The 17,588-nt window shown below is 42.7% G+C and overlaps 2 protein-coding genes across 8 annotated transcripts in view; one reads left to right on the forward strand and one right to left on the reverse strand.

Annotated features, from left to right (window-relative positions):
- SIK3 (SIK family kinase 3) overlaps nt 1–9,108 on the reverse strand; it is a 235,311-nt gene extending 226,203 nt beyond the window's left edge. For all 7 annotated transcript variants that reach the window (XM_076002538.1, XM_076002535.1, XM_076002537.1 and 4 more), the window contains exon 1: nt 8,820–9,108. In XM_076002538.1, the coding sequence (XP_075858653.1) occupies nt 8,820–9,092 (273 nt within the window). In that variant the 5' untranslated portion in view covers nt 9,093–9,108. The remainder of the gene's footprint in view (nt 1–8,819) is intronic.
- Nucleotides 9,109–9,315: 207 nt separating this feature from the next.
- Nucleotides 9,316–17,588, forward strand: part of PAFAH1B2 (platelet activating factor acetylhydrolase 1b catalytic subunit 2) — a 67,492-nt gene continuing 59,219 nt past the window's right edge. Inside the window, exons 1-2 of the mRNA XM_012773674.3 lie at nt 9,316–9,439; nt 9,878–10,010. Coding sequence (XP_012629128.1) covers nt 9,976–10,010 — 35 coding nt within the window. The 5' untranslated portion in view covers nt 9,316–9,439; nt 9,878–9,975. The remainder of the gene's footprint in view (nt 9,440–9,877; nt 10,011–17,588) is intronic.

Consider the following 17,588-nt stretch of genomic DNA (forward strand, 5'->3'; position numbering starts at 1 on the left):
GATCGCTGAGCCCCGGAGATTGAGGTTGCTGTGAGCCAGGCTGATGCCACGGCACTCACTCTAGCCTGGGCAACAAAGTGAGACTCTGTCTCAAAAAAAAAAAAAAAAAAGTTTATTGAATGAATGAATGAAAAATTCTCCAAAAAATTCAGTCTCAAGAAACATAGGTAACTAACCTAAACTTTCACATTCAATTCTTCTCGGGGGAGCTACGAGAAGTAAAAGCATACTGCTGGTAAGTATGTGCTGCAGCTGAAACTAGGCAAAAATTTGATAACTTTTCAGGACTTCCCAATCAAAGCCTAAATTTAGTTTAAAATACCTGGCCAAAGTATCCAACTGAGTGAGCCCAGCCCATATAGACAAGCTTAAAGAGGCAATGGGTTTGCTTTTGCCTCCATTTCAGTTTCTGGGAAATGTGGCTAAGTATTCAAAATCTGATTCCTAATCAGATTTGAAAAGCCTAATTCTGAGATGAAATCAGTTGCCAGAAACTCCCTGTCTACCATGGATCATACACCTCCTAAAGAGAAATATGTTCCTAACATAACTTCATGATGGCTCATCCAACAGTTTTGTACTAACTTCTGGGATTCTATTCTGAACAGATCCAAAAGAAGGTAATTCATCCAAGACTGCTGAGGCGTCCCAAAGACACTGCCTAGGCCATATATGTAGCAACGATTTATTACATTAAGACAAAATCCCATGAGAATGTATATAATTTTCATCCTCTGGGTGTTATCAGTCATCCACAAGACAGTATGACTATACTATTACACCAGTAAGAGACCACCAAGCTATTCATATTAGGAGGAGCCAGGGACTTACCTGATAGGTGAGGTCATTTAGCTGAGGAACAGGCATGGCTCAGACTAGAAACTAGAACCAAATTAAAAGGAACCCGAGATAAGTAGTTCTCTTGATCTTCACCCGTGTCATCAAGGTATCTATCTTGATAACTAGTTCCCTTAATGAGTTATATGACGGCACCATCCCTGGAAACTGGTAATGATCTGGTAAGTGAAGAGGTCATCTAAGAAAGGTACCTTCAAAGGCAGATCAGACCAGCCTAACAGAACAAAAGTATAAGAATCCATATTTTGTGAGAGCTAGCTAGATACAGTGATACAAGAAAACTATATAAGGCAGACTATTTTTATGGTCACTAAATCTTCTGGACTTACTTCTTTCCCTTTTTTACTTCCTTTGTGTATCAGTCATGCCAAGGAGGGACCAACAGGTATGTGAGTAGGAGATTTAAAGGCAAAGGAGTGGACCCATACAGCACTGCAGATAAGTGGTAGTCGTGACAAAGTGACATAATGCCAAAGGACAGGTAAAATACAGTGTTGGTATATTACTCTTCCTCCCTATTTGGAAATGTTTCCTCTTATAACATCTCACATCTGATTTGTCTTAATAAAGAGGATAAATGTTAGACTTTAATTGGTAGGTATATCTTGCTTCTCTAATAAAAGACCAAGTGCTCAGGGGGCAAGGGCAATGTTTCCTATGATTGGAGGAGTTACGGTAGAGCTAAGTAGGAGTAGGGCTATACCTGGATTCTAATTCCAGCTTCCCTGCTAACTAACTATATGACTTGGGGAAAATGAGGGGGGTGAGGGGAGAAATACAACAGAAAGTCATGAATCTAATGGATAAACAGTCTAAACCAGTGGTCCCCAACCTTTTTGGCACCAGGGACCACTTTCATGGAAGACAATCTTTCCATAGACAGCAGGAGGCTAGGGAGGATGGTTTCCGGATGATTAAAGTGCATTAAATTTATTGTGCACCTTATTTCTATTATTATTACACTGTCACTTGATAGAGGGGGTTTTTTTGTTTTGTTTGTTTGTTTGTTTGTTTGAGTCAGAGTCTCACTCTGTTGCCTGGGCTAGAGTGCTGTGGCATCGGCCTTGCTCACAGCAACCTCAAACTCCTGGGCTCAAGCAATCCTCCTGCCTCAGCCTCCCGAGTAGCTGGGACTGCTGGCACGCACCACCATGCCTGGCTAATTTTTTCTACATATTTTTAGTTGGCCAATTAATTTCTTTCTATTTTTAGTAGAGACGAGGTCTCACTCTTGCTCAGACTGGTTTCAAACTCCTGACCTTGAGCGATCCTCTTGCCTTGGCCTTCCAGAGTGCTAGGATTACAGGTGTGAGCCACTGTGCCCAGCCTTGATAGGGTGTTGATACAAGTCTGCAAGCAACTGATTACGGACTCTGTGCAGTCAAACCTCTCTGCTAATGATGATCTCTATTTGCAGCACTAGCATCACTGCCTCAGCTCCACCTCAGATCATCAGGCATTAGATTCTCATAAGGAGTGCACAACCGAGATCCCTCGCACACACGGTTTATAGTAGGATTCCCACTACTATGAGAATCTAATGCCACTGCTGATCTGACAGGAGGCAGAGCTTATGCATTGATGAAAGCAATGGAGAGCCGCTGTAAATAAAGATGAAGCTTTGCTCGCCTGCCACTCACCTTCTGCTGTGCGGCCTGGTTCCTAACAGGCCACTAACTGGTACCAGTCCACGGCCATGGGAGCTGGGGACCACAGATCTAAAAGACTTTAATATTTAATAGTCCCTTAAAACCTGAGATTCTAAATTCTGTTAAGTCCATGTTCCCAGACTCTGGAAAAGGAAGAATAGAAACACCTCTAAGGTCTATTCTGTACCTAGTAAATCAACAAATATTTATTGGTTGATCATGCTTAATTTATGTGCAGTTTATATCGGCATTCTCTTACAGTGTGAAAGAATATAAGCTGTTAAAATTGAATACCTCCCTTATCTCAAGAAATGCATCAGAAAAAGCATATTTACTCTTAACCATAAAATAACCAGCATGAGTGTTTAAAGACATAAATCAGATGATGTCAGTGCTCTGCTTTGAAACCCTCTAATGTCAACCCTGTTTCATAACCAATTCCATAAAATGGCCTATAAGACCTAGAGTCTAGGTCCTAGACAATCTGGCCTCTGCCTACCTGTCTGGCCTCATCCCTTACCACCACCCCCTCTTGTTCACTGAGGCACCATGATGCCATGACTTTTTGTCACATCTTTGCCTAAACCAAGCTCATTTTTGCCCAAAGGACTTTGCACTTGCTATTCTTTCTGCATGGAATGTTCTGTCTTCCAAATCTTCTCAGGTTTTAAGGGACTTTTTCTCATCATTCAGGTCTCAGCTCAAATGCACTATCTTGAAAAGGCCTCCCCTGACCACTCTATCTGAAGGAGCATCCCTCCCCAAACATTCTCTAGCCCATTTCTTTTCTTCATAGTATTCATCACTATATGAAGTTACTTATTTTTTTATGTCTCTTGTCTGTGTCCTCCTATTAGAAAGTAAACTCCAGGAAAGCAGGTGCTTTTTGTGTCTCTTGTTCATAGGTATACTCCAGAGCCTAAAACAAAACGTCATAAAAATTTTGCATTATGTAAATATGTGTTGAATGAACGAATGGATAAGGGAAAGCTTCCATCTCTGTGCAGAGATGTCTTAAATCCTTTTTTTCCCCCACAATTACAGAGTCTCTGGTAAGTAAAGAACATTTCTTTTTCTTTTCAAAGTGTCCATTTTGTTCTCTTTTATGCTACGAACTAGAAAACATTAGCCAGATTGATGCCTGGAAAATGAAAACAGCACTTCTGGCACAGAAATAACTAGTCTGGGCACCTCTGGCTTGAGCCAGATCTATGGCTTTCTAGGGAGCTGGCACCAAAGTCAAAACGTTAAAATAAACATCTTTGATGTTGAAAGCAGAATACTGGTATTTTGACTCTGGAGAGACTAGTTTCAGTCAGTCTTAGTCTTCCCAAAGTTTCAGCAAAGTTTAGTAACTCCATCACAATTATATCAAAATGAATTCAGTCATCTTTCAATAGTCACTTCTATTTTTTTTAAATCAGGGAGATGCAGCCCTACGTGTAAAATGAAGGTGTGTTCCCAATAGTAACTTCTAGATTGTCTAGGAATGGAACTATCATCCTAAAATGTAACTAAGGTAAATCTTGCTTTCAATTTCTTTATAACACAATTCTCTTGCATTTACCAATGAATCTTTCAGTGAAGTTTTCAGCTTTCTAATGGGCAAAAGCACTATCTAATCTCCTTCATTAAACTTTTCCTTAGAGGTGAAAATAGTGCTTTTAGCTCACTTTCAGTTGTTCTCCTCATGGAAACGAGTTTGCACTAAACCACACAGAACATAAATCTGTCCTGGCTGGTCAATATTTGGAATAGGGTCATGGGGCAAAATGTTTTCTCAGTGTAATATTTAAAGTTAAGAATCCTGACCTTGGCCTTCTAAGTAGCACACTCTGCACATAATGGCAAATGTATTCTTAAACTGATAGGAAGATTTCTACATATTCTCCACAGAATGTAAGAGACTCTCTGGAGAAAAGACTGAACTCAAACTGCTCTATCATCAATATGACAAAAATCAGTTATACAAAATTCACTGAAAATTCAAGGCAGCCCAAAGCAAAAGCCAGTGTTAGTCAGTTTTCATCAAATACCTCTCAAAAGTGCTTTTTAAAAAAAGTTTAACTAATGAAAAATTACATTTTAGAATGCCAATTTCATGAGATTTGCCAGCCCTCACCCCACAGGAATTAAACCCAATTCTTTTAAAGTGGCACCTAAAACAGTAGCAAACTACTATGTTATCTTTACTTCCTTAACATAGGAAAAGCAAACTCCTTTTTTTTTTTTTTTACCATGAAAGCATATGATCAGGATGGCATCTACCTACACAAAACTAATGGCATATGCACACAGGAACTGTGCTCAAGGGGCAAAAACCAAAAAAGAGGGACTATGTCTTGCTCATCTTTGTTACTACAGCACCTGATGATGATGATGATGACGATGATGATGGCAACATTTATTACACACTTACTTTACTACATGCACAGCACTATTCTAAGAGCTCTACATATATTATCTTATTTAATCTTCACAACATCCAAACTTGTTAGGTAAGTACTATTGCCATCACATTTTACAGATAAGGAAATCCAAGTACAGAGAAGTTACATAATTTCTCATGGCCCAAGATCACCCAACTATTAAGCAGCAAAGGATTCAAACCCCAAAAGTCTTATCCAAAGCTGAAGCTCTTACCACAAATCAGTGACAAATATATATATATATGTGTGTGTGTATATATATATGTATATATATACACACACACAAATACAAATACATATACAAAAACAAATACATATATATGTGTATTTGTTAAAATATGCTTAAACTATCTGTGACCAAAGACTTTTCCAGTCATGCACACTTTTAAAATGCATACAAAACATATCTACTCTTTGCTCCTATTGGTCCAACTAGTAAAGGTATATTAGGCACATGCAACAGATACAAGCAATTTGAAGGCAAAAAATCTTTTTTTAATCTCTTTAATATTTTATAGTATCCCACCAAAAAGACAGAGCCATAGAATCTCAGGTTAAGGCTCCTCCAAAAGACAGAAATCAAAGCAGGTAGGACAAAGATAGCCAGGGTGAGCTGCTGACCAAAGTATGTCACAGATTAATATTCTCTCCTGTTAACTGTTCTGCAGTGACGCTCTAAGCACTGCAGTGCTGCCAGTATGAAGTCTGAGCTCATGAATGCTGTGCTGCAAAAGTAACCAACAACTAAATAGGAAAATAATTCCTTTTCTCTACTGGTTTTATTCATCCCCCCCCCCCCCATCCTTCTCTAGGAGGTTTGAAACTTAGAAATTGGGAAAGGGCCAGCTTAGCCACTTATTATTGGATGAAATGCAGTAGCCTAGTCAATAAATGAAGTTTACTTTAGCCTCTTAGTCCTTGGAATGGGTAATGTGTGTAAGAAAAGAGGATCATAATTATTTCTCTCATGTTCAGAAAATACCTATTACCTAACTGCCTTCAGTCAACACAAGTTATCATCTGAATAATATCAGCCTGATTGTTATATATGGTTACAAGGAAACCTAGACCATTCAGTGACCTACAAGGGAAAAAAGAGAGGAGAAAATAATCACACACCTCAAAAGGACAAAACAACAAATGATACATTCTGGAAAGAGATAGGGGAAAAATAACTCTCTTTGGTCAAATAACTGACCTTACTGCAGAAGTAAGATAAACACCACAGTGCATGGGAAGAAAAATCTATCTACCTGAGTTAACTGAAGGAGCAGCTTCTGCAACTTCTAATAACTATGCAGACTTCTCTGTCATTATATAACCAAACCATAGCCTTAATAGGCCATCATACTGTATGTCAACAGCTGTTAGGCACATCTAAGCTGTCAGTGTTTGAAAACCCCTTCCAAAGTGGATTCAGATAAGCATGGAGCAGGCCAAAATATGCTCATCGTGCACCCAAAGCACATGACAACTCCTTGTGAATTAAGCTTCACTCATGTCATCAGAGTAATTTAAGCAGCAAAAGATAGGGCACTTGTAACTGTAACCAGGAAATTGCACACTGCTACAGAAACACAAATGAATGCTAGTGTGGTTCCACACATGCAACTCATTGTCCAAGCCATTTCAGTCTCATTCAAGACTGAATATTTCCATACATAAGAACTACATAACTGCACACCACAAATGATCAAAGATAAAAACCAACATAAACAGTGACACCCGTCTGTAAACAAGCCAATGTTTAAAACGCTACAGTCCTAAAGGATACCAAGGTCTCAGAGAAAAACTATGGAAAACACACATACGAAAATTAGAAAGCGGGTAGACCAGCCATAATTAGGCACTGGCTTTGCTGACTACTGACGATAGAAACGTCTCTTTTATACATAAAGCCAAGAATCAACTGTTTGTAATTACGTTTACAAAAACATTCAACCCTGTCTGTCACAGATTTTCTTTATCAATATTTTGGTGTATCCAAGGGCTGGAAGATTCAAAATTCCTTAAATCAGAGACCATACACCAGGCAACCAGTTAAAGTCACAGTCTATCCCCTAGAGGTCAGAGCAAAATAATCACAGGAGCACAATGTGATTATTAGAACAGAGGGAGAGAGAGAAAAAAAGAAAGAAATACCAAAAAGGAACAAGGCACATTGTTTGTAAATATAAATGTGAACTGGATAATAGTAAACAGGATGGGAAACACTCAGGAGTGAGGCGGTAACACCAGAGTCTTGGCTCAGTGGCTCCCTTTCAGGGTCTGAGGGTAATAATGTCAGGGAGCTCTAGACTTCGGTATCTCCTTCAGCTCTGACCTGCAGACTTGAGGCCCTCGGATAAAAACTGACAAAAAGAAGGGGGCCCTCCAGAGGAAGTGAAACTGACCAATCAATTCTCCACAGCCACCCACTCTGCCACCCTGGTAAGAAGGGCCCCTTGTAGTCTTTGACAGAAAGGGGGCAAGAAAGGAACTTCAGGTTGCAAGTGAGGAGAGAAGGCCTAGATAAGTCACTGGTTTCTGAAATCAAGCCAGTGCCATAAAAGCAAAAAACAAGGTAGGTGATGATAACCAGAAGCCAGGCTGAGGAGGAAGGGGAATTGATGTGGCTTTGGTAGGAGGCAGCAACAGCTGTAAAGGTTCTTCATTCCTCAGGTTGAGGGAAAACACAAACTGCAGTTTCAAACGTAATGAATGACTACCTTAGAAATATTCATTCAAGTGAAATACTGAGCAAAGGAAAATTTGGAGTAAAAATGGCCTTTGTGGATTTTATCAAGACCAAAAGATTCCTCCTGATGTCTTAGATTCCAATATTCCCAGTGAAGAAGGCTACATGAAAGTGCTACCCATATTTCCTCCAAAAAGAGAATCTTATATGTATACATATATGGCTTCCAAATTGACCTTGGCCAGTTCCACTCCCACAGCTCCTCAAATCCCTTGGGAACCAAAGGGCCCCATGTGTGTAATCTCCGGGTGTCTGGCTTCTGCAGCTCTCCCCCCACCACTGAAAGCCCACCCTGGGTTCTACAAAGCCCACAATTCCCGACCCTCAAACAACCAAAAATAACCAGCAATCAGCTCTCCCAAATTGTTTAACCCCTGATTTCCTTGTGCCACCATAAACCTGGGCCCCCCAGGGCCTCTGTTCACTGGGCCCCTCCTGCCGACAAGGAAGGCGATTTTCCCCCTTTATTTCCCCATTTTTTCCATTGCTTCCTCCAATAACCATGTCTTTCCTCAGGCTCCTATTTGCTCCATCTATCAGTCTTAGACGATCAAATGCGGATTCCTATCTGTCTTAAGGCACCACCAGGTTCCTCGGACCTCCCAGGACCCTGCACCGCCACGCACCCCCGGTCCGTGCCCCAACCGTCCTGGCGCCCCTCGTCAGCCCGGGTCTGCCAGTTTACCCTTGTCGTCCCCCATCCTCCTGGTCCACGTTTCGTACGCTTCTGCCCTCACTCCCTTATGATTTCCTAATTGCTAGTTCCAGAGTCTTCCTGGCTCACAGCCTCCCGACCCCCTGAGAGTTCCAACCCCTTCTTTCCAGTCATCCCTCTTCTACCCTGCACACTGCCCTGAGGACCCTTCCCCAAGCCTGGGTGCCCAGGTCCCGGGTCCCAGTGCTCAACGGCCCCCTTCGCCCTCTCCCGCGGAGTTTCCCTCTCTCGGGTCCCCCCAGTCCCCGGCGCCTCGCTCCCCGCACCCCAGGCGGCCCCCGCCCGGCCCGGCCCCGGCGCTCCCCAGCACGCTGCGCCCGCTCGCCGCGCCCGACCCTCAGCCTGGGGGTCGCACACCTCCCCGGCCCCGCCGCGCTCGGACAGTCCCGGGCTGCGCAGCCCGACAGCCGCCCGGCCCCCGGCGCCGGTACCTTGGCCTTGGTGACGAGGTGCGTGGCCCGCTTGACCACCGCGAAGTTGCCCTTGCCGATGGTGCGGTCGATCTCGTAGTAGCCGATGCGGGCGGGCATGGGTCCGCGGGAGGCCGGGGCAGGGGGACGCGGCGGGCCAGCCGCCGGGGACACGGCAGCGGGGGCGGCCGCGGGCCCCGGCGCGGGCGGAGGCAGCAGGCGGCCCGCCGGCCCGGCTCCCCCTGTCCCGGTCCCGGCAGCCCCGCCAGCTCCGCTCGCAGCCGCCGCCGCCATCTTGTTGTGCAGTGAAACCTCCGGGGCCGCGGGGAGCCGGCTCGGGGGGAGGGGGAGGGGGAGGGGGCGGGGGGGCGGGAAAGGGGGGGGGCGACGGACGTCACTCCGGGGGGCGGGGCGCTCGCGCCGCCGGGCGCCCGGCGCCATGGCAACCGCTGGTCACGTGCCGACGCGCGTCACTGCCCAGAGCCATGGCAACCGTGACCTCACCGGCGAGCTCGACCTTCCCGCGTGGGCCTCGGTTCCTCGGGCGCCGGCTCCCGGGTGCCCCCCTCCGGGGAGCCGGCAGTGCGAACCTCAAGTGCGCCGGCAGCTGCGAGGCCTCCGCGGCGTTTCCAGAGTCGGGGGTACGGGACGCCCGACCCAAAGCCACCCCCCCCACTGCCTAGAGTCGCAGCGTGACCTCTGCTGTGACCTCTGTCCCAGTTCAACAGTCACCCAGCCTCCCTGAACAAAAGTGTTTCCTCATCACCAAAAATACCAGCCTTGTCCCACTTTAGCCCTTGAGGCAGAAAGGCAGGAATAGCTACAGTATTTAAGCGACTGTAACCAAGTTGGTAGCAAGGCAGGGGACTTCTTCAGTAAAATTCCTCCCTCTTACAAAATCCAGCTCTCCCTGTACAATCAATCTAGTTACTGCCGAATATAGGGGAATGGGGAAACTAGGAAGGATCTGCGTGTTCAAGGGCGGAGGAACAAGCCAAACAGGCATTCCAGTCACTGGGGTGGGTGAGGGCCAGAGAAGGTACGTCATTTTCCTTCCTACCACCCCCGTTTCTGAACAGTTCTAGAGCTAGACGCCTGTCAGACTGCCTGCATCCTATTTCTGTTGCTGGTGTGACCCTGATGAAGCAGCGGTGCACATTGTCCAGGGAGCCACGTCATGTTTAAAGACGAACACCCCGCTAGGAAAAATAAGTAAGTAAATAATAAAGTAAAAAATTCCATTTTTACTAGTGACTCTCCAAGGACATTAAGGGTGATCAAATTCAAAACTCCAGCAATAAAACTTATATCCCTTTTTCTTCTCTCTTCTATTATCTGCCATCCCTCATAACTCCCAGGCTTCCCCCTCCCCTTCTTTCCCTTCCTCCCTCCTTTTATTAAGTAGATTGACTTAGCTGCTTTAGGTATGGGGTGGGGGTTAGGAAATGGGGCTGTCAATAACGAGATACTCTTTGGCAGGCTAGAGAGGGAGGAGAGAAGGTTGTGAACATCCTGATATTAAAATGTATTCCTTCAGCTCAGCCCTGATCCTTCCACACCTATGTCTCTATCAGTGGCAGAGTGTATTGTCAGGTCACTGCATGTACAATATTAAAAACTGACGCCTAAGGCACTATAACGTTTGAGAAAGAGAGCACATGTTTATTTTCACTGACCAAAGGACATTTCCTATTGCTCTGATTCCCTGACTATGAGTAATGGCCGAGACTAAGATGCAACAGAGGGGTCATCACAGAATTGTCTTGGATCAATTCTCTGGTGGGTGTTCTAAATTGCCAACACAATTAACACTAATTGACTCCTTTACTAGCAAATAAGGATAAGGACGAAGTGAGCCTCAGCTTCTTGCACTGATTAAGCCCCTCCATCAGATGAGCTCATTCCATCCCAGATAAATGATGAGGTGTGGCCAGCCTCTCTTACCACTTCATGGCCCTCCCCTGCCTCTAGCAGGGACTGTAACTTTGGTGCTGGGCCCCAGGGATCCAGTTTTTACCATCTTACTGGAGGTCTCAACAGAAATGTCAGCTGGCTGGTAAAACAAAGTAAAAAATTCTCCACTCTGGAGGCTGCAGGAGTGACTCTGAAATCATTCTCTAATGATTGTGCATTCATGGTGTGTCCTCCATTCATGGAAATAATCAAGTACCACAACTTTTGCCACTCTCTGGAGGGTGTCAAAAATAAAGATGACTCTGGGGAAGATCTAGAACATAGAGCACTATGGTGGGGTGCAGTGTCTCACATCGGTAATCCCAGCACTTTGGGAAAAGGGAGGATCACTTGAGGCCAGGAGTTAGAGACCAGCCTGGGCAACATAGTGAGACCCCAATTCTATAAAAACTTTAAAAGAATTAGCTGGGCATGGTGGCGGTGCATGCCTGTAGTTTTAGCTACTCGAGAATCTGAGCCAGGAGGATTGCTTGAGCTCAGAAGTTGAGGTTGTAGGGAGCTATGATTACACCACTGCACTCCAGCCTCGGGAACAGAGTGAGGTCCTGTCTCAAAAAAAAAAAAAAGAAGAAGAAGAAGAAAGAAAGGAAGAAAAGAAAAGGGAAAAAAGAAGCATTGCTCTAATTTCCAAAGAGAAAAAGCAGATTGCACTTGTCCCTTAATAATGACCAGAACTGTGTGTTATGTCATTTTTTCTCCCTGCCTGTGTGGATTGAGGCTAGTAGGTGGTGTGTCCTATTGAGACTTGGGTAAAGACTTGCTGGAGATCTCCCTGAAGAGTCCTCTTTGTTGAGAAAACTATAGAAAATTGGGGGAGAGGACTGACCAAAGGAGATCGCCAGGGGAAAAGGAAAATAGTTTAGATATATATATTTAATAAGGATTTATTTTTTCTTTTTCCAGACACAGTCTCACTCTGTTGCCCAGGCTACAGTGCTGTGGTGTCAGCCTAGCTCACTACAGCCTCAAACTCCTCAAGTGATCCTCCTGCCTCAGCCTCTCAGAATGTTAGGGTTACAGGCATGAGCCACCTCAACCAGCCAATAAGGATTTACTGAGTACCAAGGGCTGAGTTAGGTTTGGGGAGAAACTCAGTCAATAATAACAACAATTTGCCAGACTCTATGCTAAAGAGTTTACATAAGTGAACTCAATCCTCACGATAACCCTATGAGATGGATTATATAATACTATTATCCCCATTTTGCAGATAAAGAAAATGAGGCACAAAGGGGTTAAGGGAATTGTCCAACATCATATAGGTAGAAAATAGCAGAATTCAGATTCAAACCCAGGCAGCCTATCTCTGGAGCCTGAGATCTTCCTCATTGTATTACAATCTCTGTCAAAGTAGGAGCCAGTAGGAAAAGTGATTTCTCCAGAAGCCCAAGGTGACTGAGCTCAGTTTAGACCCAGGGAAGAAGAAGACATTTTGAGTTATTGAACACAGGACAGAGCAGGCAGCTGAAGCATGTGAATAAAGACAACAGACAACAAAACTGAATGAAGTACCTGTGACGACTCCACTTGTAAATAGCAGCAAGAAAAGACTCACTGCTTATTGTGTAAGAATATTGCAGCCTAGAGGAATGTTCCTGTCCTACTGCAGACTTAGAGGAGTGGCTTGGTGGCAGAATTCTCGAAGCCCCTGTAGTCCAAGGTGAAGGCAGAGAGCTAGCCACCACCTAGCTTCCAGTCAGCCGCTATAACCAACTCATCCTTTTCTGAAAAAGCAAAAGTGAATCAAAGATGAAAATGAGACATTTTCCTATATAATATCATTCCAGAATTTGAAAAGGGCAAACCAAGGCATCCTTGATGGAGATGATAGAAATTTAGAAATTTCTGAAAGTGATTAAAAAGAAAAAAACCAAACCTCTGAGTACCTAAGGTCTGACCTGAGAAAGATACAAGCAGTAGAATGTAACACATTAACTCTTTGAAGATTTTAAAGGCCCACTTAGCCTGTCTGCAGGGCAGTTAGCAACTGGGAAGAAAACCGCAGCCTCACAATACGGCTCCATAGACTCTCAGAGCCATGAGGACCTTGAAGAAAGTCTAGCCTCGCATTTTCCATTGGCCCAACTCATTACTGCTCCAAAAAGAGCTGAATTTATACAAGCATCCAGTGGATACAGAAGCATTATTCAGAAATTCTGTATGCCAAAAGACATCATAGAATGTTTACATGGCACTAATTCCCCAAACAAGGAAATCACTAGCTGATTGTAAATTCTGCCATCGAATAGGGCATTGTTGGACACACATTGTCTGAACACTCCAAACGCCCTGGTTGTCCGGGTGAGCCAAATGTGCACCCTGTGTGGCTTTTGCCTTCCTTCCCCCCTCTAACCAGATCAAGCTGGTCATGTCCAAATGTTCCCCCTGGGTGTCTTGAAGTAGGACTGAGCAGCCAAAGATAACTACCAAGTCTCCTACTATAAAATATCTTGGGGGGCGGGGGAGGCAGGGGATAGTGTAAGCTAAATAAGCTTTCAGTCAAGAATTTTCTATTCAGTTTGCCCACATTTTTCTTTTTAATGTAACCATTCAAGCTGCTACCCAAAAGATAAAAATTACCCTTACTACTTTGTATATGTTCTCAGTATGGCTTCAGCATTTTTAGATAATTATTTTTAATAATTACCCTTTAAATAGTCCAAAACATCTTTAAGTATGATTTTAAAAAGATTTTCTGTACTGTTAGATATGACTGTACTATCATTCAGGATCAATGTCTTCCTCAGGTAAATACATCTTTGGTTTTATTTTTTAAAATCAATGGGACAATACATTTAGTGGAGAAGAAAAAAAATTCATCCAGGACAATGTTTTTCATAAAGGTATACGCTCCTTTAGGTGAGGTACCCATCACTACCCTGTGATCAACTCTCTAATATTTATACTAATAATTTTTTTTCTTATAATTTGCTTCTTTCCTCTAAATGAAAAGTATAATTCTCAACAAATATTAATTAAGATTTTGGCATATTTGGATCCTTTTCTTTCTCCTGAACATAGAAGTGTACCTAAGATTCTAGGAAATCACAACATTTCACAGAAAACAAAGGCATACTTCAAAGATCTACCTAGGGTGAAGGTTTTCCTTTATTCCCCTGGTTCTACGCCTACAGAACTGCATCTTTCTTCTTTTCCCTTCATCTGCACATCTCCCCTGACTAAAGAACCATCTCCTCTACCGCACCCAACTTAGGAACTGCCTCTTAATTTTAAATGCTCACCTTCAAACAGCCTTGCAAGTTTTAGAAGACAGAAGCTCCACTCTTAAAGCGGCTTCCATGCATTAAGAGTGAGTTTTGCTTGGGTTTTCTAACACCCTTTCCAGCTGTTGGCCAAGAACAATTTATACTATTGGAATTGGTTTCTGTAGGTAGCTGACCTACCTTTGTTTGCTTCATTTACACTTTAATTTTTTTCAGTTAAACTAGAAAATCTGTCTTCCAACTTCTTGAGGCTGAAAGGAACCCTCTCCCTTGGCTGCAGAGACACCTGCTGGTTGAAGTCCTAAACTACATGATTCCTAACTCCCTCCTCTGTTCTGCTAAGGCCTTCTAGTCCTTTCTATGTAAACTGTAGCCTGTTGAAAACCACAAACCCACATCAGGAGCCAGAAAGCTGGAATCCAAGTGGAAGCTGGCTCCAAGAAGCCAAATAGGGCCAAATAGAAAGTACAGTGGGGTAAGCTTCCAATCATGCTTTAGGCTTAAGTAACAGTCCTAAGCCTATTGGTTGATTTTGTGCCATCCAAGGATGTCACCATTGTTCCCAGAGTTCTTGTGGCATTAAAACAAATTCTTTCTGAAGGATACAATTCAGGAAAAAAAAAAAATTCTTAAGGATGAAATTATTTCCATTTACTTATATTTTTTAAATAAATCCATTCATTTGGCATGTTTATGGAGCAGTCTGGCATCATGAGTAATAAGAACAAAGGTGTTATAGTTAGACCTGGGCTTTTTGTGGGCTTTTCCACTTATAAGTTCGTCTCTGAGCCTCAGTTCCCTTCTCTGGAAAACCACTCCTACAGCATGAGGTTATTCAGAGAATTAACTGTTACAAATACATAAAAGGATCTAGATTAGTCTGGTACATAGTATGCATTCAAGTATTAATTTCCTCCCTCTAAATGCCAAAAGCAAGTAAACAATAACAAGCTTTCCAAATGACTTTCAAGAGATTAGGAATGACTGAGAATAGAATTAGGGCTGTGAAAATGGATTAACTTCAGAGTTAAAAGGAAATAGTAATAGTTTTAAATGTTTTAGTTTGGTTTACTAAACATGTATAGTTCAATCTTGGGAAGTTGGACATATTTGTGTTTACAATACAACTCAGCATGTTTAATGAAAACATTACTTTCAGACTTCATAAAGTAGTTATTGTCCCTACTATATAGATGGTCAAGTTATTAATACTTGACCTATCTGATGATTGGCTCACACAGCCAGTAAGTGGTGAGTCTGAGAAGCAATTCCAAAGGCTGCTGCTCTCCAAAACCAGTTGTCTGTCCACACTTTAGAGTATACTAGTGTCTATGGTGTGTTTAAAAAAAAAAAAATGCTTTTTCTGGGAGGTCAGGAGTTCAAAACCAGCCTGACAAGAGCGAGACCCCGTCTCTACTATAAATAGAAAGAAATTAATTGGCCAATTAATATATATAGAAAAAATTAGCCAGGCATGGTGGCACATGCCTGTAGTCCCAGCTACTTGGGAGGCTGAGGCAGAAGGATCGCTTGAGCCCAGGAGTTTGAGGTTGCTGTGAGCTAGGCTGACGCCACGGCACTCACTCTAGACTGGGCAACAAAGTGAGACTCTGTCTCAAAAAAAAAAAAGTGCTCTTTTGCCTAAAATTTACTTAATGTGTATATATGAAAAATAGTAAAACATTTATATCATTGCTCTGTAACAATATGCTTTAAAAATTATGCACATCTCCAAACTTTCTGCAGAATGCAACTTCTCTTTGAGAAGGAGCTCTATGGGAAAGAAAAATAAAATCATGTTCAATCCTGGGTGGCATTTTTTCCCTAAAATTCATTTAAAATCACATATGTAAAAAATAATTAATTGTACATATGCAATAATCTGCTTTTAAGAAACTAAATACTTGTGGTTTTAACCGTTTTTCAGAATAAAATTAAAATGCAATAATTTCTTTTTATTTTATTTTTTTGAGATAGAGTCTCACTCTGTTGCCCAGGCTAGAATGCCGTGGCGTCAGCCTAGCTCACAGCAACCTCAAAGTCCTGGGCTCAAGCAATCGTTCTACCTCAGCCTCCCAAGTAGCTGGGACTACAGGCACGTGCCACCATGCCCAGCTAATTTTTTCTATATATTGTTTTATTAGCCAATTCACTTCTTTCTATTTTTAGTAGAGACAGGGGCTCGCTCTTGCTCAGGCTGGTCTTGAACTCCTGACCTTGAGCGATCCACCCGCCTCGGCCTCCCAGAGTGCTAGGATTATAGGAGTGAGCCACCACACTCGGCCTCTTTTTATTCTTAATTAAGATGATACTATTAAGTTAAATTTAAGTTAAAAATAGGTGCAGGAGCTGGGAGCAGTGGCACGCACCTATAGTCCCAGCTATTCAGGAGGCTGAGGCAGGAAGATCACATGAGCTCACAAGTTCGAGGCTGTAGTGTGTGCTATGATCAAGCCTGTGAAGAGCCATTGCATGCCAGCCTGGGCAACATAACAAGACTCCTTCTCTAACAGAGACAGGCTATGAAGAGGTAGGGTAATAGGATGTAAACCATATGATGAGGGCATCCAGAGCTCTGACAGGCCCCACCCAATTCTAAAGCCCCAAGAGAGTGGACCCATGTTTCTACTAAAGCTGGATGTGGAACCCGAAGTAGGTATCAAACACTCTACTCTTATGATACTCTAGGTATCAAACACTCTACTCTTATGCCAACTTTAGCAACAGCTTTGAATCCTCTAGAGATTTTGTTCTGACTTGCAAGCACCAAGGATTTACGGATTCATTGTTTGGTAAAGTCCAAAGTCTCAAAGCAGGGTGCTCAAACTCCTTTGCAACCTGGCCCCAACCTACTTTTTCAGCTTCTCATGTTTCTCATGTTTACTTTCCCTCCCCAACTTCTGCAGGCTCCTTTACCATCAAGTACATCCTGTACTTACCTTTGCTCCTGCTTTTCCTTTTGTTTGGAATACCCTTGAAGTTCATCCTTCTGTTATTTGAAATTCTACTACTACTTAAAGGTACAGCTAAATTCAGGATTTTTACAATCCCTTAAAAATTAGTCACAGTTTTTTCTGGGTCTCTCAAGCATTTTATTTATTCAGAGCACAGGCTTTGGAGCCAGATTCACTGGGTTCGAATCCTGATTCCACAACATATTAGCTCTGTGATCTTGAGAAAATTAGTTAACCTCTCTGGGCCTCAGTTCTTCAATTGCAAAATAAGAACCTATTTCATAGGAATGTTGGAGGGATTAAATAAATTACTCCATACAAAGTATTTACAATAGTGCCTGGCACAAAATTGGTGCTCCATAAAATTATTGTTAAAATTATTATTAATCTACTGAGCATTTTTAATAATTGAACTTCTACATTCCATATATGGCTCTCTGTAACTAGACTGCAGCCCCAGGTAATCAGAAACCATATTTAGTTCACTACTCTATATCCCGCACTTAACAATGTACGTATAATATAGGTAAGTGCTTGATAAATATTTTTTAAATATGTTTTTTAAATTTAATTGATAATAATTGTATATATTTATAGGGGACAATGTGATGTTTTGATATATGTTCACATTGTGGAAA

The sequence above is a fragment of the Microcebus murinus genome, chromosome 4, assembly GCF_040939455.1.
Source record: "Microcebus murinus isolate Inina chromosome 4, M.murinus_Inina_mat1.0, whole genome shotgun sequence".
NCBI classification, from domain to species: domain Eukaryota; kingdom Metazoa; phylum Chordata; class Mammalia; order Primates; family Cheirogaleidae; genus Microcebus; species Microcebus murinus.